The sequence below is a fragment of the Heteronotia binoei genome, chromosome 4 (genome assembly GCF_032191835.1).
Source record: "Heteronotia binoei isolate CCM8104 ecotype False Entrance Well chromosome 4, APGP_CSIRO_Hbin_v1, whole genome shotgun sequence".
Lineage (NCBI taxonomy): Eukaryota > Metazoa > Chordata > Lepidosauria > Squamata > Gekkonidae > Heteronotia > Heteronotia binoei.
The window spans coordinates 118,491,925-118,514,100 of NC_083226.1; the positions used below are offsets into that span (position 1 = coordinate 118,491,925).

At 41.3% G+C, this 22,176-nt stretch overlaps 1 protein-coding gene across 3 annotated transcripts in view; it reads right to left on the reverse strand.

Moving 5' to 3' along the window:
- The window catches only part of FAM81B (family with sequence similarity 81 member B), a 45,088-nt gene that overhangs the window by 11,069 nt on the left and 11,843 nt on the right, over positions 1-22,176 (reverse strand). The window contains exons 1-4 of one of the 3 annotated variants that reach the window (XM_060235679.1): positions 19,358-19,746; positions 16,667-16,785; positions 13,356-13,485; positions 4,765-4,871 (exon numbers count right to left, since the gene is read on the reverse strand). In XM_060235679.1, coding sequence (XP_060091662.1) covers positions 4,765-4,871; positions 13,356-13,485; positions 16,667-16,785; positions 19,358-19,666 — 665 coding nt within the window. In that variant the 5' untranslated portion in view covers positions 19,667-19,746. Of the gene's footprint in view, positions 1-4,764; positions 4,872-13,355; positions 13,486-16,666; positions 16,786-19,357; positions 19,751-22,176 lie in introns of those variants that run through there. The other 2 variants (XM_060235681.1, XM_060235682.1) reach the window with 2 other exon arrangements.

Genomic DNA, 22,176 nt, shown 5'->3' on the forward strand with positions numbered 1-22,176 from the left:
CAGCCGGAATTGCGTTTCTGTGCATTCCTGCTCAAAAAAAGCCCTGAACCTCTGCATCTAAATATTTCCCTTTAATTTGGATACTAAGTGGATCTGAATCTTCAGCTATTCTGCTTCTAAGTGAAATGAATGATTAGCTTTAAATTATATGGCAATAACAGCACCTATCTTGTGTTCTTGATTACATAGAATCACAGAGTCGGAAGGGGCCATACAGGTCATCGTCCAACTCCCTGCTCAATGCAAGATCAGCCTAGAGCATCCCTGACAAGCATTTGTCCAGTTGCATTGAATTCATACATTTTCAGTATTAATTCAAATGGACTTCACTTCTGTCACCATGCTGTTCTTGACTTTCTTCCCTTCTACTGCTCTCTTCGTACATTCTGTTGTTACTTTTTGACATTTGGTCATTTCCACAGTTTTTGTTAATTCTTATTTATTGCAGATTCATAATAGAAATGATGCTCACAGATCTTTGTCTATAGATGATCAGCTGCATATGCACAGTCATAATGTGTATTGGGGCTGCCATGAGAATAATAACGTACTTAACCCTTCAGCCCCTACTTTATATCCCTGACCAAATTCAGGCATCCTTCATTATCATCCGAATTTTCAAGGGACAAAAACAATACTTTCTTCCAACTCAGTCTAGTCCATAAAATGCTCCCTACCTTGATCTGGCTACCAGGATCCACATCATGGTATCAACAAGACTAGACTACTGCAATGCACGCTACTTAGGTCTCCCTTCAAAAACTTAGAGATTCCAGATGGTGTAGAAATCACTTAACATTAGGAGTCAGGCAGAGAAGGCATAGTACTCCCACTCTTTAATGACTCCATTAGCTGTCCAGCAGTTCAGTGCAAGGTATTGGCTTTTATATGCAAAATCTTTCATGGCAGAGGTGGGATTCAGCCGGTTCGCACCAGTTCTGTAGAACCCGTACCTAATTTGCTATTGGTTCTACAGAACCGGTTGTTGGCCGGGCGCCTGCTTCCCTTCGCCTCCTTGCAGGTGCTCACATTTTTCTTGCTGTCACAGCTGCCTTCTTTGCTTCCTTCCCCTTCCACTCCACCAGCGCGGCGGCAGCAGCAGCTCCTCCGCTCCGGCAGCCATTTAACCCCCGCAGGTGCTCACACTGATTTTTCTCGCCGCTGCCAGGCTGCCTTCTTCACTTCCTCCCTTTCCCTTCCACTCCACCAGCGCGGCGCAGCCCCTCCGCTCCAGCAGCCATGACCCCAGCTGTGCCCATTGCGGCACGATCGTTTACCCCACAGAAAAGGTGAAGCTTTACCCCACAGAGAAGGCATCGCGGAGTGGCTGCCGGGGAGATTTCCCCCCCTCCAGGCTCCAGAGGAGAGAGCAGGCAATCTAGCGCGCTTTTGGCGCACTTGCAGGGGGTGGGGCTTCTGTGTGCCTTCTAAAAGCAGCGTGCCGTGTGCGTGCATCGCCTTCGCCGTCCTCAGAGTCTGCAGCTGATTTCCAGGGAGACCGAGGCTTCGCTGCCGTGGCTTGGAGAACTTCTCAAAAGTGGACGAAGCTCTTTCCCTTCAGAAGGTTCCTTTTGGTTTTTTTTTTTTTAGCTTGTTATATTTTCTTTAAAATGTTAGTTGATATTAATTATTTTCTATATCACCCTGGGAAGTGCCAGTATATCATTGAAGGGCTCCATGCAAGGCTTGTAGATTCATGTTCATAATATACTGGCACTTCCCAGGGTGATATAGAAAATAGTATTTTGGCTTCCCCAGCTCTCTCCTCACCCCCCAATCCTGACAATTTGTTAGCTGTTGTTGGTGCTGTCGAGAAAAGATGACGCCCTCTCAATTCGCAGTCATGGCCCCAAACTGAATTGCAATTTCCTCCTATGGCTCAGAAATAGGGTTGCCAATCCCCAGGTGGGGGCAGGGATCCCCTGGTTTGGAGGCCCTCCCCCCCACTTCAGGGTCGTCAGAAAGCGGGGGGGGGGGGAATGTCTGCTGGGAACTCTGTTATTCCCTAGGGAGATTTATTCCCATAGAAAATCATGGAGAATTGATCTGCGGGTATCTGGGGCTCTGGGGGGGCTGTTTTTTGAGGTAGAGGCCCCAGATTTTCAGTATAGCATCTAGTGCCTCTCCCCAAAGTACTCCCCAAGTTTCAAAAAGATTGGACCAGGGGGTCCAATTCTATGAGCCCCAAAAGAAGGTGCCCCTATCCTTCATTATTTCCTATAAAAGTAAGGCATTGAAAAGGTGTGCTTCCCCTTTAAATGTGATGGCCAGAACTCCCTTTGGAGTTCAATTATGCTTGTCACAGCCTTGATCTTGGCTCTACCCCAATGACTCCTGGCTCCACCCCCAAAGTCCCCAGATATTTCTTAAATTGGACTTGGCAACCCTACTCAGAAAGTTTTAAGTTGTCTTTTCTTTCGGTTTGATTAATTTTATGGCAGGTTAGGTTATAATGCAAAACGTAGGGCTGGGTGACCTAGATAGATCATGCCCCCCCTCAACCCTGAGTCTCTCTGTGTGTGTGTGCATGTGTGTATCTCTGGAGGATATTCAGAGAGGTGGCTGAATCCAGCTTGTCTTCCCACCTGCTGGTATTCCAAGGGAATCTCCCATCCAGGTACTAACTGCAGTTGATCCTGCTTATCTTTTGATATCTGATGAGATCAGGCTTGCCTGAGCTGCCCATGTCAGGGTGTAATGTATGATATTTCTTGATACAGAGTCAGAACTTTGGCCCATCTAATGCAGTACATCTGTGACTACTGAGAGGGTGCCAGCTAGAAAGACGTCTTTCCCAGCTGTCCTTTGAACTGGAGATAGCAGGGACTGAACCTGGGGCCTTCTGCATGTGAAGCGGATGCTCTAACACTGAGCCAGGATCTCAGGTCAATGTCCTTCTCAACCCATTTCATTGGAAATGCCAGGGATTGAACCTGGGACCTTCTGCAAGCCAATCTGAGGCTCTACCGCTGAGCCACAGTCCTCCTCTGGCAACAGGTTCCACACTTTTGTGTTTGCCCCATGCCCTGTTTGATTTTACACTCTTCCGTTTGTTCTACAACACTTCTGTTTTGTTTGCATCCCGAGTCATTCTTGAACTCACATATGGGGAAAGAGTGTAATTATCAAAGATTTCAGGTTTTCATGGCTGGCATCATCATTAGGGTTTGTAGCATCTTTCGGGCTCAAGTGCCGTGTTCTACTGGAGAAAGTTTTTTTGGAAGAAATACTTTCTCCAGTAGAACACGGCACTTGAGCCCGAAAGATTCTACAAACCCTAGTGTAATTATCGTTGGATTAGCACAGTAAACTCCATAATTTAATGCGTGAATTATTAAACTACCTTTCGGTATATCTTTTGGTATAGTTAAAATGGTCATTACGACATAGAACCTGTTGTTAATTTATTTGAATCCCACCACTGTTTCATGGCCTTGGGCCCCTACAGCTGTGGGGAAACTGCCTCTTTCCCTATTTTCTGCCATGGCTGCTTAGCTCATCTGAACAGTGCCTTCTGCAGGTGCCATTCTCCAAATGGGCAAAATCAACTATTTTCTTGTACACATGCATCCTTTCTCACCCACACTTTATGGAAAACCCTGCTGATGAGGTCAAGAAGGCTCCCACTATCCTGGCTTTCCACAAACTGTTCAAAACTGACTTATTCAGGATCGTTTTTTATACAGGTAACAGGGCTGTACTGTAGTGAAATAGTTCCAAAACATACAGGGAGAGGGACTGCAGACTAAACTACTATGTATAGTACATACTGTCTGTTACTACCAGGATGCTCCTCATATGTAATTTCTGCATTGTTAGATGTGTTTAAGTGCTTATGCTTTGTTTCAGCTCTATTTTGGATTTCTGTGATCCACATCCCATTGCATTGTTAATTGGATGTCCCCTCCTGTCTGAGTGTATGGATTTGCACTGTTTAATCCACCTAGATTCTCAGTGAAAAAAGCGGACTATAAATAATGTAAATAAATAAAAGTGACCCTGAGCTAGAAGAGTTAAATTGCAGCCTAGGTCTGAGTTACAGTTGTGGTGCACACGAGCTCAATTTATAGACAAATGAGGATCCATTACCTTTGCCATGTCTGCGTTGGGCTTCAGAGCAGCTTATCTTGGCTTTGAGTTAGTCACACTGTTTCACAATGTGTCTTAACTGTTAGGGCCATAGCAGAGACAGTGCTGCATTTTAATACAGCTAAAAACCGACAGACTATAAAAGCAACCCCCATTTAGATAACTTTTCCCTTGTAACAAACTAGCCTGCAAATTTACTGTAACTACAAGATCATGTGCATTCATGATCTTCTAGTTACAGTTCAGCACTAAATGTTATAGTACAAAGGGACAGTGACATTCTTTCTCTGCTTTTCAATACAAGGAGCACCATTTGCTTTCTCAAGAGGACAGGAGCAGTTAATGTCTTTTCACTCTAGCAGTTTGTTTTTCAACCAATGTTTTCATATTTAAAATATCCTGCAGCTTTTGTCCTCACTGGCCTGCCAGGATTCCCAGAAATGGTTCTGTTTTAGTCTCTCCTGCCCACTCCACCATCACTCTATAGCAGGGGTGGCCAACAGTAGCTCTCCAGATGTTTTTTGCCTACAACTCCCATCAGCCCCAGCCAGCATAGCCAATGGCTGGGGCTGATGGGAGTTGTAGGTAAAAAACATCTGGAGAGCTACTGCTGGCCACCCCTGCTCTATAGCATTCTAGGCATATTAATATAATAAAAAAGCTTCCAGCACCTACTTGAGATCCAGGAGTTGCAATTCATGCTGGTGATCTCCCTGCACTGTCTTTAAATGTGAGTTTTGCTCTGAGTTTGAAGTCTCTATCTTGCCTAATAGCTGCGTTACCTAATGAAAATTCAACAGGGAACAATCTTTGAGGCACAACTCCAGCACTTCCATTACATACACATTATCATTACAGGAACTCTGGGAAAAGCCAGTATTTCAGACATTCTAAAGAGCTTTTCTCAGAATTAGCTTATCTGAATAATAAAGGCATAGGCAAAAATAATTATTAGTGCCCAGTAGTTACTTGAGCTTAGTTTGTACTGTAACCTTATCTCTAAATCAGTGAATTGTGGCTGATTCCACACTCACCTTGCTCCAGGGCAGACTTCCGTTTCTGTGTGGAGCAAGCTGGCAATTTTGCACCAGTTGCTTCACACCGCCATTTTGCACAGGGCAAACCCGTGATTTGCCGCACCACAGTGTAAACCTGAAAAAAACAGGTTTACATTGTGGTGCAGCAAATCACAGGTTTACCCCTGCACAAAATGTTGGCACGGAGCAACTGGTGCGAAATCACCAGCTTGCTCCGCACAGAAACAGAAACCTGCCCCAGAGCAAGGTGAGTGCGGAATCAGCCCAAGTCTGACTCTTAGGTGCAAAAGACTAAAATGTGTGTGTGGGGGTATTCCAATAGGTGAGTCCTGAAAGCCTCTTGCTCTTTCTCTCAGGCAAGGGAGAGGGGTCAGCTGCAGATCCCCCCCCCTATTCCACAAGCAGAGCTCTGCTTGCAGTTCATAGGGTCCAACCCAATGTGTCTGGGGAGCACCATAAAGAGTGATGGGATAAAACCAGTGTCCAAGTCACTCTTTAGCTGGGAAATTACTCTATGGTATCACTAGGCTCCATTGCTGCCATATGGTTTTCTACTGGTTGAGGAGTGGATAGCAAGTGTATCCAGGCTGAAAAACCCTGAGGAATAGGCAGCTGCAACCCAAAATTACAGGACTATGGGTCGAGAGTAGGCCTTGTGTTTAAATGTACCCCATTACAAGCTTTCACTGTGTAGAATTGTGAAGAGAGTATAAGAAGGCCTAGATGGCCAAGAAGAGCATGTTCCCAACCTCTGCTCTGATATTGCATCTGTGACTGGAAGTAAGGATGTTCAGGGACAGGTAAGTCAGAATCATTTATTAGGGTTGACATTTATGAGCCTTTGTTGATCTCTCTAACTGAAGTTTATGGACCATGACTATAAATATTCATAGTATTATATGCCTCATGGTAGCATTTAAACTTTTGCTTTTTAGAGAGTACAGAGGCATTTATCTTTGCAAAAAGAGAGATGCTTTGTTTTGCTCAGTAATCATAGTTGCTGAATTTGCTAAAAGATTACCATTCAGAATTTATGAAGTCCATCTATTTTGAATTCATAAGGTATCATTTCCCAAAAGATGCAGAGTAGTCCCTTGAGCACAACTGTGAGAAGATTTGATATGCTTTTAAAAAATTAAAGTACAAAATATACTTATGCCTGATCAAGTGTAATGGGTGGTACACATCCTAGAACTATGTTCAACTCCGTGTTGTGTGTCCTAATATATTTTTCCAGTTACCTCTTTTGTGTCCTATATATCTGACTGGTTCACATATATGTATTTGGAATATGTCCCAAGTATAAAAGGTTAAGGGAGAGTCAGCATAAGGATTAATACACATCCACAAAGTAGGTTCTGGCTCTCCTGTTTCCATTTCATGGCATACTAGGAATGAGGCCCATTGTAAAGAAAAATACAATGGGCTTTAGAAGGAGGCTCTGGGCGAGTGCCCCCTCAACCTTGCTGTCTTCCGATCCACCCAAGTGAAGGCATTCAGTCCCCTTCACCTCAAGCAGAGCTGATCTCTGCCATCTGGAGAGGAGTCATAATTCTGAGTGATCTCCAGCCCTCACCTGGAGATTGGCAACAATGGTTCCCCAGGAGGAAATGGCACTGTACCTGTCTGAGATCCCACCCTTCCTCAAACCCCACTACTCTAGGGCCCACCCCTTAAATCTCCTAACTTGTAGTTGGCAACCCTGCAACCTCTACATAGGAGGACAGTCTTTCTTCACAGTGCCGGGGGAGGTGGATAAAAGCAGCTTACATTATTCTCCTAATTCCTCTCCCTCCCCTTTGGTCTGAACAACCATGTGAGGCTTCCCTATCTCCTTCTCAAGCAACCATCCTGGGGCAAGACTAAGGGGAGGAGGGAGAGTGGGAGTGACAGGAAAGGAGCAGGAAAGACAGTACAAATGGGGAAGCCATGCCTTCTGAGGAAATCCCCTGGCTATTTCAACAGCCTTTAGAGGCTGTGTGTGTGGGTTGCTGTCTGTGTGGGCTGTTGATAGGGTGGCAGAGGTCTGTTGCTGCCGCTGGCCATGATGCCTTTTGTGAGGCTGCAATAGACTGGCAGGCCTTTCTGAGGCTGGCTGACAGAGAAAACAAAGAGAAGCACTGGAGATGTATCTCCCTCTGAGGTATGAAAGACTGTTTTGAGCTTGGTAGATCCAAGTGGGCAGCCGTGTTGGTCTGAAGAAGTTGATCAAAGCAGGAGTCAAGTACACCTTTAAGACCAACCAAGTTTTATTCAGAATGTAAGATTTCATGTGCTCTCTAAGCACTGTTTTGACAGTTTGTTCAACATTCCTGGGCCTGCAGTAGGTGGGGGCAAGGGAGTCAGCCAATGGGAGGCCAGAGACTATGACAGATGGTTCATTAGTCAATAGTTGATATCCCACATCCAACAAATTAGGGAGCTGGGATTTGCCACCATACCATGGGTTTTATTACTAAAAGATGTCTAGAACATGGAAAAGGATTTCTAGACAAGCAGTTACCTTTCCCTGAAAAAATCCTCCATAAGTCATTTTGTAGCTTGTATTGCCTGCAATTGTCCCTGACAGCTGTGTGGTAGGGGAGGGAATCAATGTTTTCTGAAGCACTTCACACTATGTGCTAGGGAAATGACAGATGAACTGCATCTAAGGGTTCTAAAAGAGCTTGTGGATGTAATTTCTGAGCCTCTGGCTATTATTTTTGAGAATTCTTGGAGAACAGGAGAGGTGCCGGAAGATTGAAGGTGGGCGAATGTTGTCCCCATCTTCAAGAAAGGGAAAAAAGATGATCCGGGTAACTACTGACCCGTCAGCTTGACATCTATACCTGGAAAAGTTTCAGAACAAATCATCAAACAGTTGGTCCTGGAACATTTAGAAAGAATGGATGTGATTAAGAGCCAGCATGGTTTTCTCAAGAACAAGTCATGTCAAACTAACCTGATTTCTTTTTTTGAGAAAGTGACTTCCTTGCTGGATCAGGAAAATGCTGTAGGCGTCGTTTATCTTGATTTCAGTAAGGCCTTTGATAAAGTTCCACATACTATCCTTGTTGACAAGTTGGTAAAATGTGGTTTGGATCCTGTTACCGTTAGGTGGATCTGTAACTGGTTGACAGTTCGCACCCAAAGAGTGCTTGTGAATGGTTCCTCATCCTCTTGGAGAGGAGTTACAAGTGGAGTGCCTCAAAGATCTGTCCTGGGGCCAGTTTTGTTCGACATCTTTATAAACTATTTGGGTGAAGGAATAGAGGGAATGCTTATTAAATTTGCCAATGATACTAAATTGGGAGGGGTTGTAAATACAGTAGAAGACAGAAACAGGATACAGGACGACCATGACAAGCTGGAAAACTGGGCTAAAACCAATAAAATTAATTTTAACAGGGATAAATGAAAAGTTCTGCAATTTGGTAGGAAAAATCCCATGCATATTTATAGGATGGGAGAGACTTCTTAGCTGTAGTATGTGCGAAAAGGATCTAGGGGTCTTAGTGGATCATATACTGAACATGAGTCAACAGTGTGATGTGGTGGCTAAAAAGGCAAATGCAATTTTGGGCTGTATCAACAGAAGTATAGTGTCCAGATCACATGATGTGATGATATCACTTTACTCTGCTCTGGTAAGACCTCACCTGGAGTATTGTGTTCAGTTTTGGGCACCACATTTTAAGAAGGATATAGACAAGCTAGGACGGGTCCAGAGGAGGGCGACGAAGATGGTGAGGGGTCTGGAGACCGAGTCCTATGAGGAAAGGTTGAAGGAGCTGGGGATGTTTAGCCTGGAGAGGAGGCAGCTGAGAGGTGATATGATCACCATCTTCAAGTACTTGAAGGGCCGTCATATAGAAGATGGGGTGGAATTGTTTTTTGTGGCCCCAGAGGGTAGGACCAGAACCAATAGGTTGAAATTAAATCAAAAGAGTTTCTGGCTCAACATTAGGAAGGACTTCCTGACCATTAGAGCGATTCCTCAGTGGAACAGGCTTCCTGAGGAGGTGGTGGGCTCTTCTTCCTTGAAGGTTTTTAAACAGAGGCTAGATGGCCATCTGACAGCAATGAAGGTCCTGTGAATTTAGGCGGAGGTATTTGTGGGTTTCCTGCATTGTGCAGGGGGTTGGACTAGATGATCCTGGAGGTCCCTTCCAACTCTATGATTCTATGTGTGAGAACAGGGCTTTTTTGAGCAAGAACACACAGGAACACAGTTCTGGCTGGCTCAGTGTCAGGGGGTATGGCCTAATATGCAAATGAGGCACTGGTGGGCTTTTCCTGCAAAAAAGCCCTGTGTGAAACAATGGTGATGTTAAGGGGTGTGGCCTAATATGCAAATGAGTCCCTGCTGCGCTTTTTCTACCAAAAAAGCCCTGTGTGAGAACTACCTCTTCCAGTCCATTAAGTAAAGAACTGTGTGACTATGCCCTAGAAAACAAACTTTGTAGTCAGAAGTACCACATGCTATATCAGGGATATAGAACTAATTTGCTATGAGGGACGGATCTTGACCTTGTCGGGCCAGGCCATGTGTGTCATAAAATGTAAAAGCTTAGAATTGACCCAACCAATCTAAATGCAGATGGTTTAATTGATGTAACATGAGAGGACCAGTTAATAGTCTCCTTAAATGTGATACCAAGATACTTAAATGAGAAAATACGTGCCAAGGTGGCAATGTGAAGAGATAACTTTTAGATTTATGTCTACATCTTTATTGTCATTGCCTTTGTATTGAATCCATTGTTATACCCTTGTTACACCTTACATGATACTTTGTATGTTTTAACTTCTAGTTTACTTTCCTTTTTCTTGAGATTTTTGTAGATTTGTAACAGCCAATGGCTAATTAAAATAAATGAATTGACTGAACATAAAATGTAATGCCAGGTTAGGGAGATATAAACTATAAAGGACACAGACAAATACACACATTCAGCCTAATCCACCTTACTGGCTTGCTGAGCCTCAGCCAACAGAAGAAAGAGAGGCTTGGCTCAGTAGCTCTGCTGTGCAGTTGAGAGAGCCTGGTAAAGCTAACTCTGCTTCCCCCACTTCCTCCCCAAGGAAGGAGATTTGCACTGTATCACCGGTCTGGTGTGATTGAGCAAGCCTGGCAAAGCAAGCTATGATGCAGAAGGAAGCAAGAGAGAGAGAAGGAAGCAGATGACAGTGAGTTACTTGTGGGCTTGATAGAAACCCTCCAGGGGCCTGATTCAGCCCCTGGGCTGCATATTTGTCACTCCTGTGCTATATATTGCCTATAAGAGCCCCGTGGCACAGAGTGGTAAACTGCAGTACTGCAGTCCAAGCTCTGCTCACAACCTGAGTTCAATCCCGGCAGAAGTTGGGTTCAGGTAGCTGGCTCAAGGTTGACTCAGCCTTCCACCCCAGGGGACTATCTTTACCTTTATATATTGCCCATCCTACACTGGTCACATACTGTAATGCTACCTGATGCAGTACTACTGCAGGGCTTTTTTGGTGGAAAAGCCCAGCAAAAACTCATCTGCATATTAGGCCACACCCCTTGACATCACCCTTGTTTCACACAGGGCTTTTCTGCAGAAAAAGCCCCGCAAGAACTCATGTACATATTAGGCCACACACCCTGACACCAAGCCAGCCAGAACTGCGTTCCTGCTCAAAAAAAGCCCTGGATACTAGCATGCTAGGGAGAACACTTGGTAGAGGCTTTCCTCTAGGAGTGCAGATTTTCTATTTGCAAGGAGATTTGTCATGAGGGAGCATTTTAAAAAAAAGTATCCTCCCCACTTGCTATCTTAAGTGATAAAGTTCTGGCATGGCTTTGGCATGAGCTTAATTTGTAACTCAGCTCTGTGTATTGTTTGTGGGAAAATTCTTCAGTAGGGGGGAAAGTGCCTGTAAGTTTTTATTCTGCTTTATGTCTGTGTATGAAATGGCTGACTGTTTTTACATACTTTAGTATCCTGTTTTGTATTATTCTGACACATATTTATTCTATTTCTCATTCATTGTGGAAGCTATATTTCTTAGTTTACCAAAAGAGATAGGTCTCAGTAGAGTTCCTTTTTATATTTTCCAGAAGTATCTTCAGTCACATGCTCTTGGGAATAAGTAGCTTTTGAAAGAGCCACAATTAATGCTAGTATAAAGTTATGTGAAAGCAATAAAGTGGCAATTAGAAGTGAAGGAGTTAGGAAACAAAGAGTTGGTCCATTCAAGCCTCCTCCTAGAGAGGAGGGAGTCTTTGCATGCAGGGTGGAGAGTGGCACCATCTGTAGAAAAATCTGCAGGATCCAAAGCAATGTATTGGCAGTGAAATACAGCTAGAAAGTAGGGAACTCCATCAACATTGTAGAGATTGGAACAAAAGAGGGGATATGTTTTAGAATAACTGAATAACTTCAGTCCTGACTTGCACAAGTGGACCCCTGTAGCTGAAATTAGAGCAAGTCTTACAGCCCAAGGTTATGCATGTTTTTTCAAAAGCAAATCTGGCTGATTCCAATGAAACTTACTTTCATGTAGGATCACAGCTCTAGTCTCAACTGGAAAGAGTTGTGTGAATATTATCTTACAGGCTTCTTTTATAGAAAAAAGGTTGAGTCCATAGCACCCTTTAAGACTGACAACATTTTATTCAAGGTATAAGTACCTAAACATTAATGCTAGACCCACATACAGATCAGAAACGAAAATTTGAATACTGAATAATAAGGGGATTTAAAAAGATAATTTAGAAAGGTATCTTACTTTACACCTTTTTTAGAATATTTTTTCTAGGGGCTCAGATCTGCATGTGTCAAAGCAGTTAACCCTAATAATGATAGACTGTCATAAAGAGGAACACTAGAACTCCAGCCTGCCTTGAAAGTCTGGTCCCAACAGATTAGATATGTGAAAACTAGCTATATTTTTTCAATGGGGAAAAAGGAGCAATTTATATGCTATCAGACAGTTTGGTCTATTACTTATGCAGATCTTCCAGAACTTCCACAAGTGAGCTTTCATGTTCAAAATGTATGATTCTGAGGCATGAGCATTTGCTGTGACAGAACTACTCTTAAAAATCCCAAAGATTTTACTACAAATATTACAAGAGTGGAAATGCTTTACTTGTAATATTCATGCTAAAATATTTGATGTTAGACTTTGGGAATTTTATATTATTGTTTTATAAATAAACATTAATAGAAGAAGAGATTGGATTTATACCCACCCTTCACTCAGAGCCTCAGAACAGCTTACAATCTCCTTTCCCTCCCCCTCACACAACAAACACCCTGTGAGGTAGGTGGGACTGAGAGACCTCTCCCATAACTGCTCTTGAGAGAACAACTCTGACAGAGTTATGACTGGCCCAAGACCACACCAGCAGGTGCTTTTGAAGGAGTGGCAAATCTCGAGTGGTTCTCCAGGTTAGAGTCCGTGCACTTAACCACTGCACCAAACTGGTCTCTTCCAGTAAGCTTATGCACTGTGGTATTGTACTTAATTTAGAGTGCTATAGAAATAATTGGGTTGTTATGATGCAGCTGTGCCTAAACTTCAAACATAAACATTCTAAAATAGACATGTATTTATTACAAATACAGTATTGTATATTGTAATTGTATATATTGTATATTCAATATTCAATTCATTTTGGTTTGTCCCTCCCCCTTTTTTTATGATGCAGTTGTGCTTTAGGCTCTCCCATGGCCCAGCGATTCATTTCATGGCATCACGCACACACGCATACACACAGACACACAAAGAGACACACACTGAGACATAAACATGTGTCATCACAGTACTGCTGTGAATTCTCCCATAGGAATACAAAACAGTGTTTGCTGATTTGCATATGATATGGCAGAGCCTTCATCAGATATCCCAGTGCTTTTCTTTTACTCAAATGCTGTAGAAGAGGCTGCCAGTTTGCTTGTGTGGTCCCCAATCTTGTGCTGCTTTGCAAGCTAATCCCACCTCAGCCCCCAAAACTGTTGTAGGCTCCTTGGGGGTGGGAATACAGGCATAGCATAATAAGCAGCTTCAGAAAGGTGTTAAGAAAACAAAGTAGGTGGAGGGTTAAATATATTCCCAAAACACAAGCTGGCTTGAATGGAAGTCTCAGATCTTCCATATCATGTGTTGTTTGCCCCTCAACTTGTCACTATTTGTTCTTTGCCTTACATTAACACCCATAAGTGGTTTGAATAAAATGGGGTGAGGGGTGAAGGTGATGTTGTCAGCTGATCTACTCACCTTCATCTCTACGTTGTTTGTATAATTTTCCAGGGTAGACTGAATGGCCTGGATTTCTCTTTCTTGTTTCTGAATTTCATGTCTGATGGTATTTGTATCTCCAGAGAGTTTTGCAATGCTGGCATCACATCTAAAATGGAGATAATAAAAACATGGTAGCCATCAATAGATCTTAGTTCTCTTCATTCCAGTCATTCTCAATGCCACATCTCATCTATTTAAAAGAACACCAAGGAAGAATCTATACAGAAGGCAGATAGTTCCTTGACTTTGCCCAGCTTAACCAGAGTCTAACCATTTAGTTTTTAACCAGCACAAGAAGGTGCCAAATGGAAAGAACGAGCTATGAAATTCCTCATTCAAATTTTAGTTCTGCCATGAAGTTGCTATAGGCAAGCCATTCTCAATTGTATTTATTCTCATTGTATAGCTGAAGGATATACTGGTAAGAAGAACACAGACCAATTTCGCACTAGACCTTTAATCCTGGTTTAGCCGTGTCCCCAAGCTGACATTCTACACTAAAATCATAGAGTTGGTTTCTCTGATTCTAGTGTGGAATGTCAGTTTGGGGATTAAAGTCTTGTGTGAAATTGGTCATAGTCTAATGAACAATAATACTGTTGCTGGTTTTATTTATATTTAATGCATGCCAGTATACTGCTCATGAGAAGTAAGCATCAGTTTACGTGGTATGAAACGGTACATAAATCTGAATACAATGAGAAGGGGAGTGCTTATGTGTTCCCAGTCATCAACAATTTGTTAAGATAATAAAGGAGCAAAAGTTGTTGGTGAGCTACTCACATGCTGAGCTACACACAAGGAAGCTACCCACATGGTGGGCTCTCCTTTCTTGGAGGTTTTTAAACAGAGGCTAGATGGCCATCTGACAGCAATGGATATCCTGTGAATTTAGGGGGAGGTATTTGTGAGTTGATGACCCTGGAAGTCCCTTCCAACTCTATGATTCTATGATTTTCTGTTGCATGAAGCTATATGTGGGTCCTTCTAAAAGCTGTAGCTTGGTCTTCAAGCCCTTTGGAATGGGCACTGGTTGCATCTGGATTAACAGATGGCAACTTTCCTCATTGGAAAATATCACTAGTGCTTTCTTCAGCATTTTCTGCTGGTGGTGGTTCACTGCTGCAAATTAAGTCAGGTCAATATTTCCATAAGGGAACCCTTGTAGCAAGCAAGCAATATGCCAAAAGTCCTTATATTTAAAAAAAAATCATTTTATTGAATCCGTGCTTAACCTAAAGACAATTATTCACAGACCATTCCATTAAAATTAATTGTTAGAGAATTGAGGCAACCCTTATGCTGCAAAGTCAGAAGGATGTGCTGAGCCTGGTGATTTTGCTTTTCTGTGTAAAAATAAATAAATGGAATCCTTGGCCTTAATTTATAAAACAGCTCAGATAATTAAAACAGAGCTAATTACTTAGACTCTTTCGTGCGCTGTTAATTATGTAGGCAAGAGCCTCATTTTTCAGAGTTTATTCCTATAGTTCACTCTTCTTGTGCCAGTTTAAAATTGGAAAGTGCAAATTCTCATTTTTTTTAATACTACAGTTTATTTCATAGGACTTCAGTTGCTTGTCGCAATCTATTATGTTCATTTTTTCAACTAGAGAATGATGCCTTTCCCCTTTATAAACCATGGAAAACCCACCATTGGCCCCATCCCTAAAGCTGGGTCATTTAGACATTCTTCCAGCTGTATGAGATCTGCTCACAGAAATAATTTCCTCAAAGCTAGAAGGACATTAAAAGGGCACTGGACTGAATTTTTAAGCTCCAGAAATCTGTGTGCTCTGAACTGCAGCAACCTGTTTGCACTGGAAACAAACTGTTCCTTTAAAAAGAGACAAACAGCAGAGTAAAGGGGAAAAAATGAAGACTGTTACGAATCAAAGTTCAGTTGCCATGGGTGGGGAGGGTGACTCCTCCTAGCCTCTGAGTGAAGTATTTCCTACTCTCTCAGGGGTGTTGAATTCATTTGTTAGGAGGGCCAGATCTGACATAAATGCGACTTTGTTGGGCTGAACCATGCATTTCATAAAATGTTATGCCAGAGAGCAGAGATATAAACTTTATAAAGGACATAGACAAACCCAATTAAAGATATTGTTTTTAACTTAAAATACAAACATACTTAAAACTCTTGCAATATTTTGTTTAAAATGGAAAGGTGGGGGGATAGTGGGATTTTGCAATGCAATTTTAAAAATAAAACATTAAGAAAAAAACACAAAGGTCACAGCAGAAACTAAAAATATAAAATGCTCTCAGCCTGAGAAAACATGGAAGGGCAGGGCATTGCAAGCTTCTCCCTCCTTCCCAGGTCTATCCAGATTGGCAATAGCTCTCCAGTGTAATATCCCCCTTTGGCTGGGGTTCCCAAGTTAGGGTACTCACTAGGCACCAGTTCTCATGTTCATTAAGCAGAGACAAAGCTGACTCAAAGCATCAACCCTTTATGTAAAGGACACAACTCCAGGAAGCTTCAGCTGGCCATAGGAACACTGGGAAGTTACACTGAGCTCCACTCCATTGATGCACCTTTCAGCACAGACAAAGTTGTAAAGAAAACGTGGAGTGGATTTTCCATTCAGTTCTCTGTGTCCAGAGACCTGAATGGAAAATCCACTCTGCATTTTCTTTGCAGCTTTGCTTTCTGCTTTAACCTCTGCAAGGAAGACAAGGAAGAAGGAGCTGGAAACTTCCACAGCCTCGGAGCTTCAAAGGGTAAGGATGGAAAGTCCTGGGTGGGCTGGCTTGGCCCATGGGCTGGACATTTGAAACCCCTGCTCTAGAGAGTTGTCAACAGAGCTACAGTAATTTTTTTGGATTTTGGAAATTTGTATGCCACCTCTCCATACCTGTTTGGAGAGGGTTGTAACAACAAAACAAAACAAAACTAACAATTAAAACTCATAAATATAAAAACATTAATATAACAACCCAGGTTCATAGTACTAAACATACCAGTCAAAACAAGTAATGGAACAAACACAAATAAAATAGAACAGTGTGAAATGATATTGATAAAACAGTCCTTAGCCTAGGTGCAGACTGTAACACAGCTCTAAAAAAGATAGAACCCCTCAGTTAAAAGCCTGGGTTTTAGGAAAGGAAATAGGCATCAGGTAAAGGTAGAATCTACCACTGTGACTCCACAACTGTGCCATACCTCTCCAGGTGAGGCACAGAGAACAGGGCTTCAGAAGAGGATCTCAGCTGGCAGGTTGGACAGTATGGGTGGAGGCAGCCACAGACATTCACTCAGATTGTGTTGGGTTTACCTGGCCACTCTTCCACGTAGATCCCCAACTCCTTGCAGGTGTTTATGGTCCAGGCTTTGTACAACAAAGTTGGTCCCTGATGTCACATCATCTCTTGTTTTTATTTGCCTCTCCAGCATCTGTAATTTTACAGAGAGTATTAGAGTTGGGCTCGACTGTGCAACTGAACAACAACAAAAATTAGAGTCTGTACTGGGATGTTCAGTTTTCCATTTTTTAAATTATGTCTTTATTACTTAAATGGATCAGTGTTTGGAACCTGAAAAATTACTGTTCTGTTGTTGAATATATTTAACAAGAATAATGAGATTAACAAGGAACAGTTTAGAAACACAGTCTCTTCCTTCAGATTATCTCCCTGATACAAACTGTTCAAAAGAACCATGGAACAACCTCTTATTGTTCCACAGTCTTAGAATGGCCTTAATATCTGTAGATTTCAAAGAAACCATGTCTTCTCCTACTCTACATGGTTGCTACGCACAAACACCAGTTACTGCATATCTGTATATTTGTAGCATTGATCACAGATCTTCCACATTATATTCTGTTCTGCCCTTTGCACATAAAGCCCAGAATTAGATTTGTTACTGATTCTTCTGCAGTGGAGAAACTAATATTCTTTCTCTCTAATTTGAACTAGTGTGTTTCTTATAGAGTGGCACGCTTTGCCTTGGTGGCCAAGAAAATACAGGCTAGTACTTCATTTGTATGTAGGTAAAGCAATTGCACATTTTAATTATTTCTTATGTGTTTTAAAATTTATAATGTTATTGTTTTTGCTTTAGTTTGTCTATGTTCCATTTTGTATGTCCTAACTGTAATGGTCTTTGGCCTCACATACTTACCTACTAGTTCAGAATTGCATCCCAGTGTAAGACTAAACAATGGACTTTTGGTTAGCCTGTTTTTATGTGTTTCAGCATAATTCCCATATCTCACAAAGAGGATTAGCTGATGGTTTAGATTAGCTGATGGTTAGGGAGAGCCTCATGGCGCTGAGTGGTAAAGCTGCAGTACTGCAGTCTGAACTCTCTGCTCATGACCTGAGTTCTTGAGATAGTGGGGGCAATGAGAATGTTTATTATTTATATTATTTATTTATTTATATTTATATTTATTTATTTATATTAAGATTTATACCCCGCCCTTCTCACCTAAGTGTCTCAGTGTCTAATGTGTCTCAGTGTCTCAGTGTCTAATGTTCCCAAGACCTAATCACATGACTCATCTTATTCTTTGGGAAACCAATTGGCTTCAAGCCCTATGGACATATAAATGAACCAGGTTTGGTTGTGTTGTAGGAAAGGAAGAACTAAGAGGAGATGGTGAAATAGGCAAAATGAAGATTTTATTGTGGTATAAAAGAAGACTGATGGATCTGAATGGCAAGAATAACAAAAAGTCAAACCTTGAAATAAAATTTATGCAATTTGTCCCTCATTTGTAAGACATTGTATGTGCAAACATTGTTCATAATGTTATTTTTTAACAAGAACAACATTATTCTAAAGATTAACTGTGCAGTTTCAGGAGAGACACACAGGAAAGTCCATATCTGACTCACACATACCCAGAATTGTTGGTTCACCTGCTCCTGCCTGGGCTTCTACTAGTCACAGTTGGTCCCCATAAATAATAATGTTTAGTGAATGGCCTAAGTCTGGAGTTACGGTAATTATCAGAATATGTGGGACTGTACAAATGCAAAGAGCTTTATTTCCTTGGCTATATCGAGTTTTGTTCTAAGGATATCATTATTATTGCATGAATTGAACTAACAATGTTAAGTACTCTTTAAAAGATTTTTAATTATGACATTTCTCCTCATTCTTTCAAATCCTCTATCAGAAGCTGACTGTCCTGCTAATGGGATTGTTGTTTGTTACATATTGAATGTTGTTTGGCTTGTCTTGCTGTTTCCTAAGCAGAGAAATCCATTTCAGCTTTATGACTTGTCTGCACTTGCTCTCTCATGCTGAGTATCATTTAATGCTTCCATTAGTATAGTGGTTATGACTCAGAGAGCAGGGCTGTGAACTTTTCTCTCCCTGGTGACCAGTTTTGCCAAGACCCAAATTATTCACCCCTATTATGTCATATTCTCAAACAATGGGGGCAGATTGAAAACAGCTCTGAGCCAGATAACTTTTCATTATTTATGGTGTGTTTTTAAAATCAGAATTTACATGTCTGGCTCAAAACAAATCTCTTCATTTGCAGATGTCTATTCTTGCATTTATACTAAAAAATAACTGCCTCTCCTGGCTGCCCAGTTCAGTATAATGAGCAAGGGAAATAAATTGCTGGTGAATGTGAGGGGGGATATTTTTAGTGTTCCCCCACATGAAGCTTCCTTCTATATAAAATAGCACACTGGGGAGAAAGGTTGCTATATACAGGCATCATGAATGTATGCTGGACCAAACTAGTGAGTCCCTCATCCCAAATCTGTCTTTTTGTAGCTTCCCTTGTCTTAATGATGAGGCTGAGTTTAGGTATTTTGCATTCAGGAGTTAAGGCAGCTACCTGGCTAGACTTTCTGCCTCTTGGGGAGAAAAAAGACATATACATATTTTATAAGTAACTTAATATTAAGTAAACCTATCTGGAGCTGAAAAATACATAGCTACTGGATAACCTAGAGGTTTAACAAATTGCTGTTAATGCTAAAAACAAATGCAGAGGTACCTCGATATCATGGCTGAGCTTTTTAACTATGCTTGTTATAGTCTGTATGTGATTCTCCAGTAGCTGGAGTGCTACTGCCTCTCCTTGTTGAAAGCCTTTATTTCCCTGAAGGTAAGAAACAATGCCATCTTTGATTCGAAAGGCCTGATCCAGAAGAACAGCTGTGGTCCTCTCCTGATTGGATATTCGGTTTTCAAGAGAATTCACTCTGCTTCCAGAAACATTAGGAATTGCAGGCAGGAAAAACTGATCCTGACTCCTGTCCAACAAGTAACCCCATGAGGTAAAAAGATCTTCAGAGTCATTCATATATTACTGTACACAGCTATAATAACAAGGCAAAACAAGACAACACATACTGAGGTAATAATTCCTTTTCTCCGTGTTGATATTGCATGTAACAATACTAAATGACAAGCAAGACTACATAAAACTGCCCCAGGCAAAGAAACGTCACTAACAAGTTCACCATATGAAATGTAAGCAAATACATTATTTTCAGCATTATGTAAAATAAATAACTGTGCTGTTGTGTCAAAGATAATAAGAACGTAGCTGCAGGCAGAGAGAGATAAAAAGTGACAATAGTAGAAGTAGAAAATATGGCAGTACAAAGTGCACAAAACTATCTTGTGTGTGACCTGATATGGTGCTTTCCTTAAGAGAAGAATTAACTCCTGTGCGACTAGGGATTCTTTGTTTACATAGCACCCAGAAAAATAGGGCACTGATTCTTTACAAAGAGTTAGTGATCGTATAGTTCAGTCTATCAATGAGTTTTAAAACAGCCAGTTTGGTTAAGAAGCTATTAAATTTGTATCTGTTAGGCCTGTAATTCTCTGTAATTTCTCAACTTCAGTTTCCCAGGTGCTTTGGAATCTTAGGGACCTATCTTACAAGGGGACTCTGAGGATGAGCAAGACAAAGACTGTTAAACAGTCTTTGCATATTAAAAGTGCAATGGAAATTATTATTAAAAATAAACAGGACCATGGTGAATGTGGCAAACTAATTTTACCAGAAGACTAAGGGTGATTTCAGATTCTACAATATGCAACTTGATTGTAAATCATCTTATAACTGGTTATATTAATTGAAAGTTCATTCTCTAAGAATCAAAATAATTGGAGCGATGTGCAATAAGAGAAGGATCAGGCCTTTTTTAGAGGTTATGGTCATCTAATAAATATGAAAAGAGGATAAAGATAGGTCATTCATTGTCAAGGAGGGAGATCCAGTTTTATTAATGAATGTAGATTAATTTCTATAAATACTTGGTTGAATCCAAAGATGCACTTGCACTGGTGAAATGGCATTTATGCCAGTGGAACAGTATTTCGTTCATACAGGGAGGTATGAAAGTTGCATTACACAAACTCCATTCCATACTTGGTAGGACTTCTGCTAATGACTTCAATCTAACCTGACAATTGTTATACTTCTTAGTTCTCAAGCTTTAAAAAATGTCTACTGAGAAACAGCCCCCCCAAAAAATCACAAGTGAAATGGATTTTCCAGGTATCAACTGAATCACACTGTAACAATTGGAGACCATATATGTAGAGAAGAAGAAGAAGGTGATGGTGATGATATTGGATTTATATCCTGCCCTACACTCTGAATCTAGAGTCTCAGAGCAGTCACAATCTCCTTTACCTTATCTTCCCCCACAACAGACACTCTGTGAGGTAGGTGAGGCTGAGAGATCTCTTACAGCAGCTGATCACTATTAGGGGGACACTAATAGCGACCACACAGTAAATTCAGCTGGAAGAATCTCCTATTTCAAAAGGCATACCCAATGTGAAACTAACTAATCAGGAGAAACCAAGTCCAGAACACTACCCAGATTTTCTCATTGGTATGTAGAATATATACACTGCCATTCTCAATACAAATTGGAGAGAGAAAAAAAGACGTAGAATGCAGGCACAGCATTCGAAGTAAACCCCAATCAGCTCAACTTCAGTGAAAATCAGAAGTAAGCGTGTATGCAGAATGGACCCTGAGTTGAAATTTTTAAGTAGGAAAATAACAGTTGCTGGGAGGATTAAACAAATCTGAATTTATTACTAGATAACAGCCAGGTGCAGAGAGAGAAGTTCCTATCACTAACTCCCTTCCAAGGATAAAACACTGATACTATGGTAACCAATTAGCCACATTCCATTCAATTAGACATCATGATTGGTATCTGTGGGAAATGGTCAGACTAGCCAGAAGATAGCTCCCCCTCCCATTTCATCCTTAGGTCACATGCTGAGTAACAGGTCACACCCAGGGCTTTTTTGGTAGAAAAAGCCCAGCAGGAACTCTTTTGCACATTAGGTCACACCCCCTGATGTCGCCATTGTTTCACATAGGGCTTTTTTGTAGTCACCTGATTATATAGAGAGGATGAGATGTCTGAAATTTCCTGTTGAAATTTTTTTAAAACCTCTGGAAAGTCATAAGCATGTAATGCTAAATGCCACTGTCTCCCTGAAGAAAAAAACATTTCACCCTGGGCTGACAGTTTAACAACAGAACCTCATTAGAGCATCTGTAAAATTTTTGTATCTTTAACTGAAACAATTAAAGCTTGTAGCACTCATAAAATGTATACTTTATCCAGAAGAGTCTGTCCATCTCAATGATTCCAAGTTGTCAAATTACATTAATTTTGGGGGGGCTCTATTCTGAATTCCATATGGGATTTAATACATAGATCTCCAGCATCTTGATGGCTAGACAGAGAAATAATCAGAACATGTCCAGTTATTATTTCTCCTGGAAGCAGATTTGTTATGAGACTAATTTGTTTGTGATCGATGCCTATC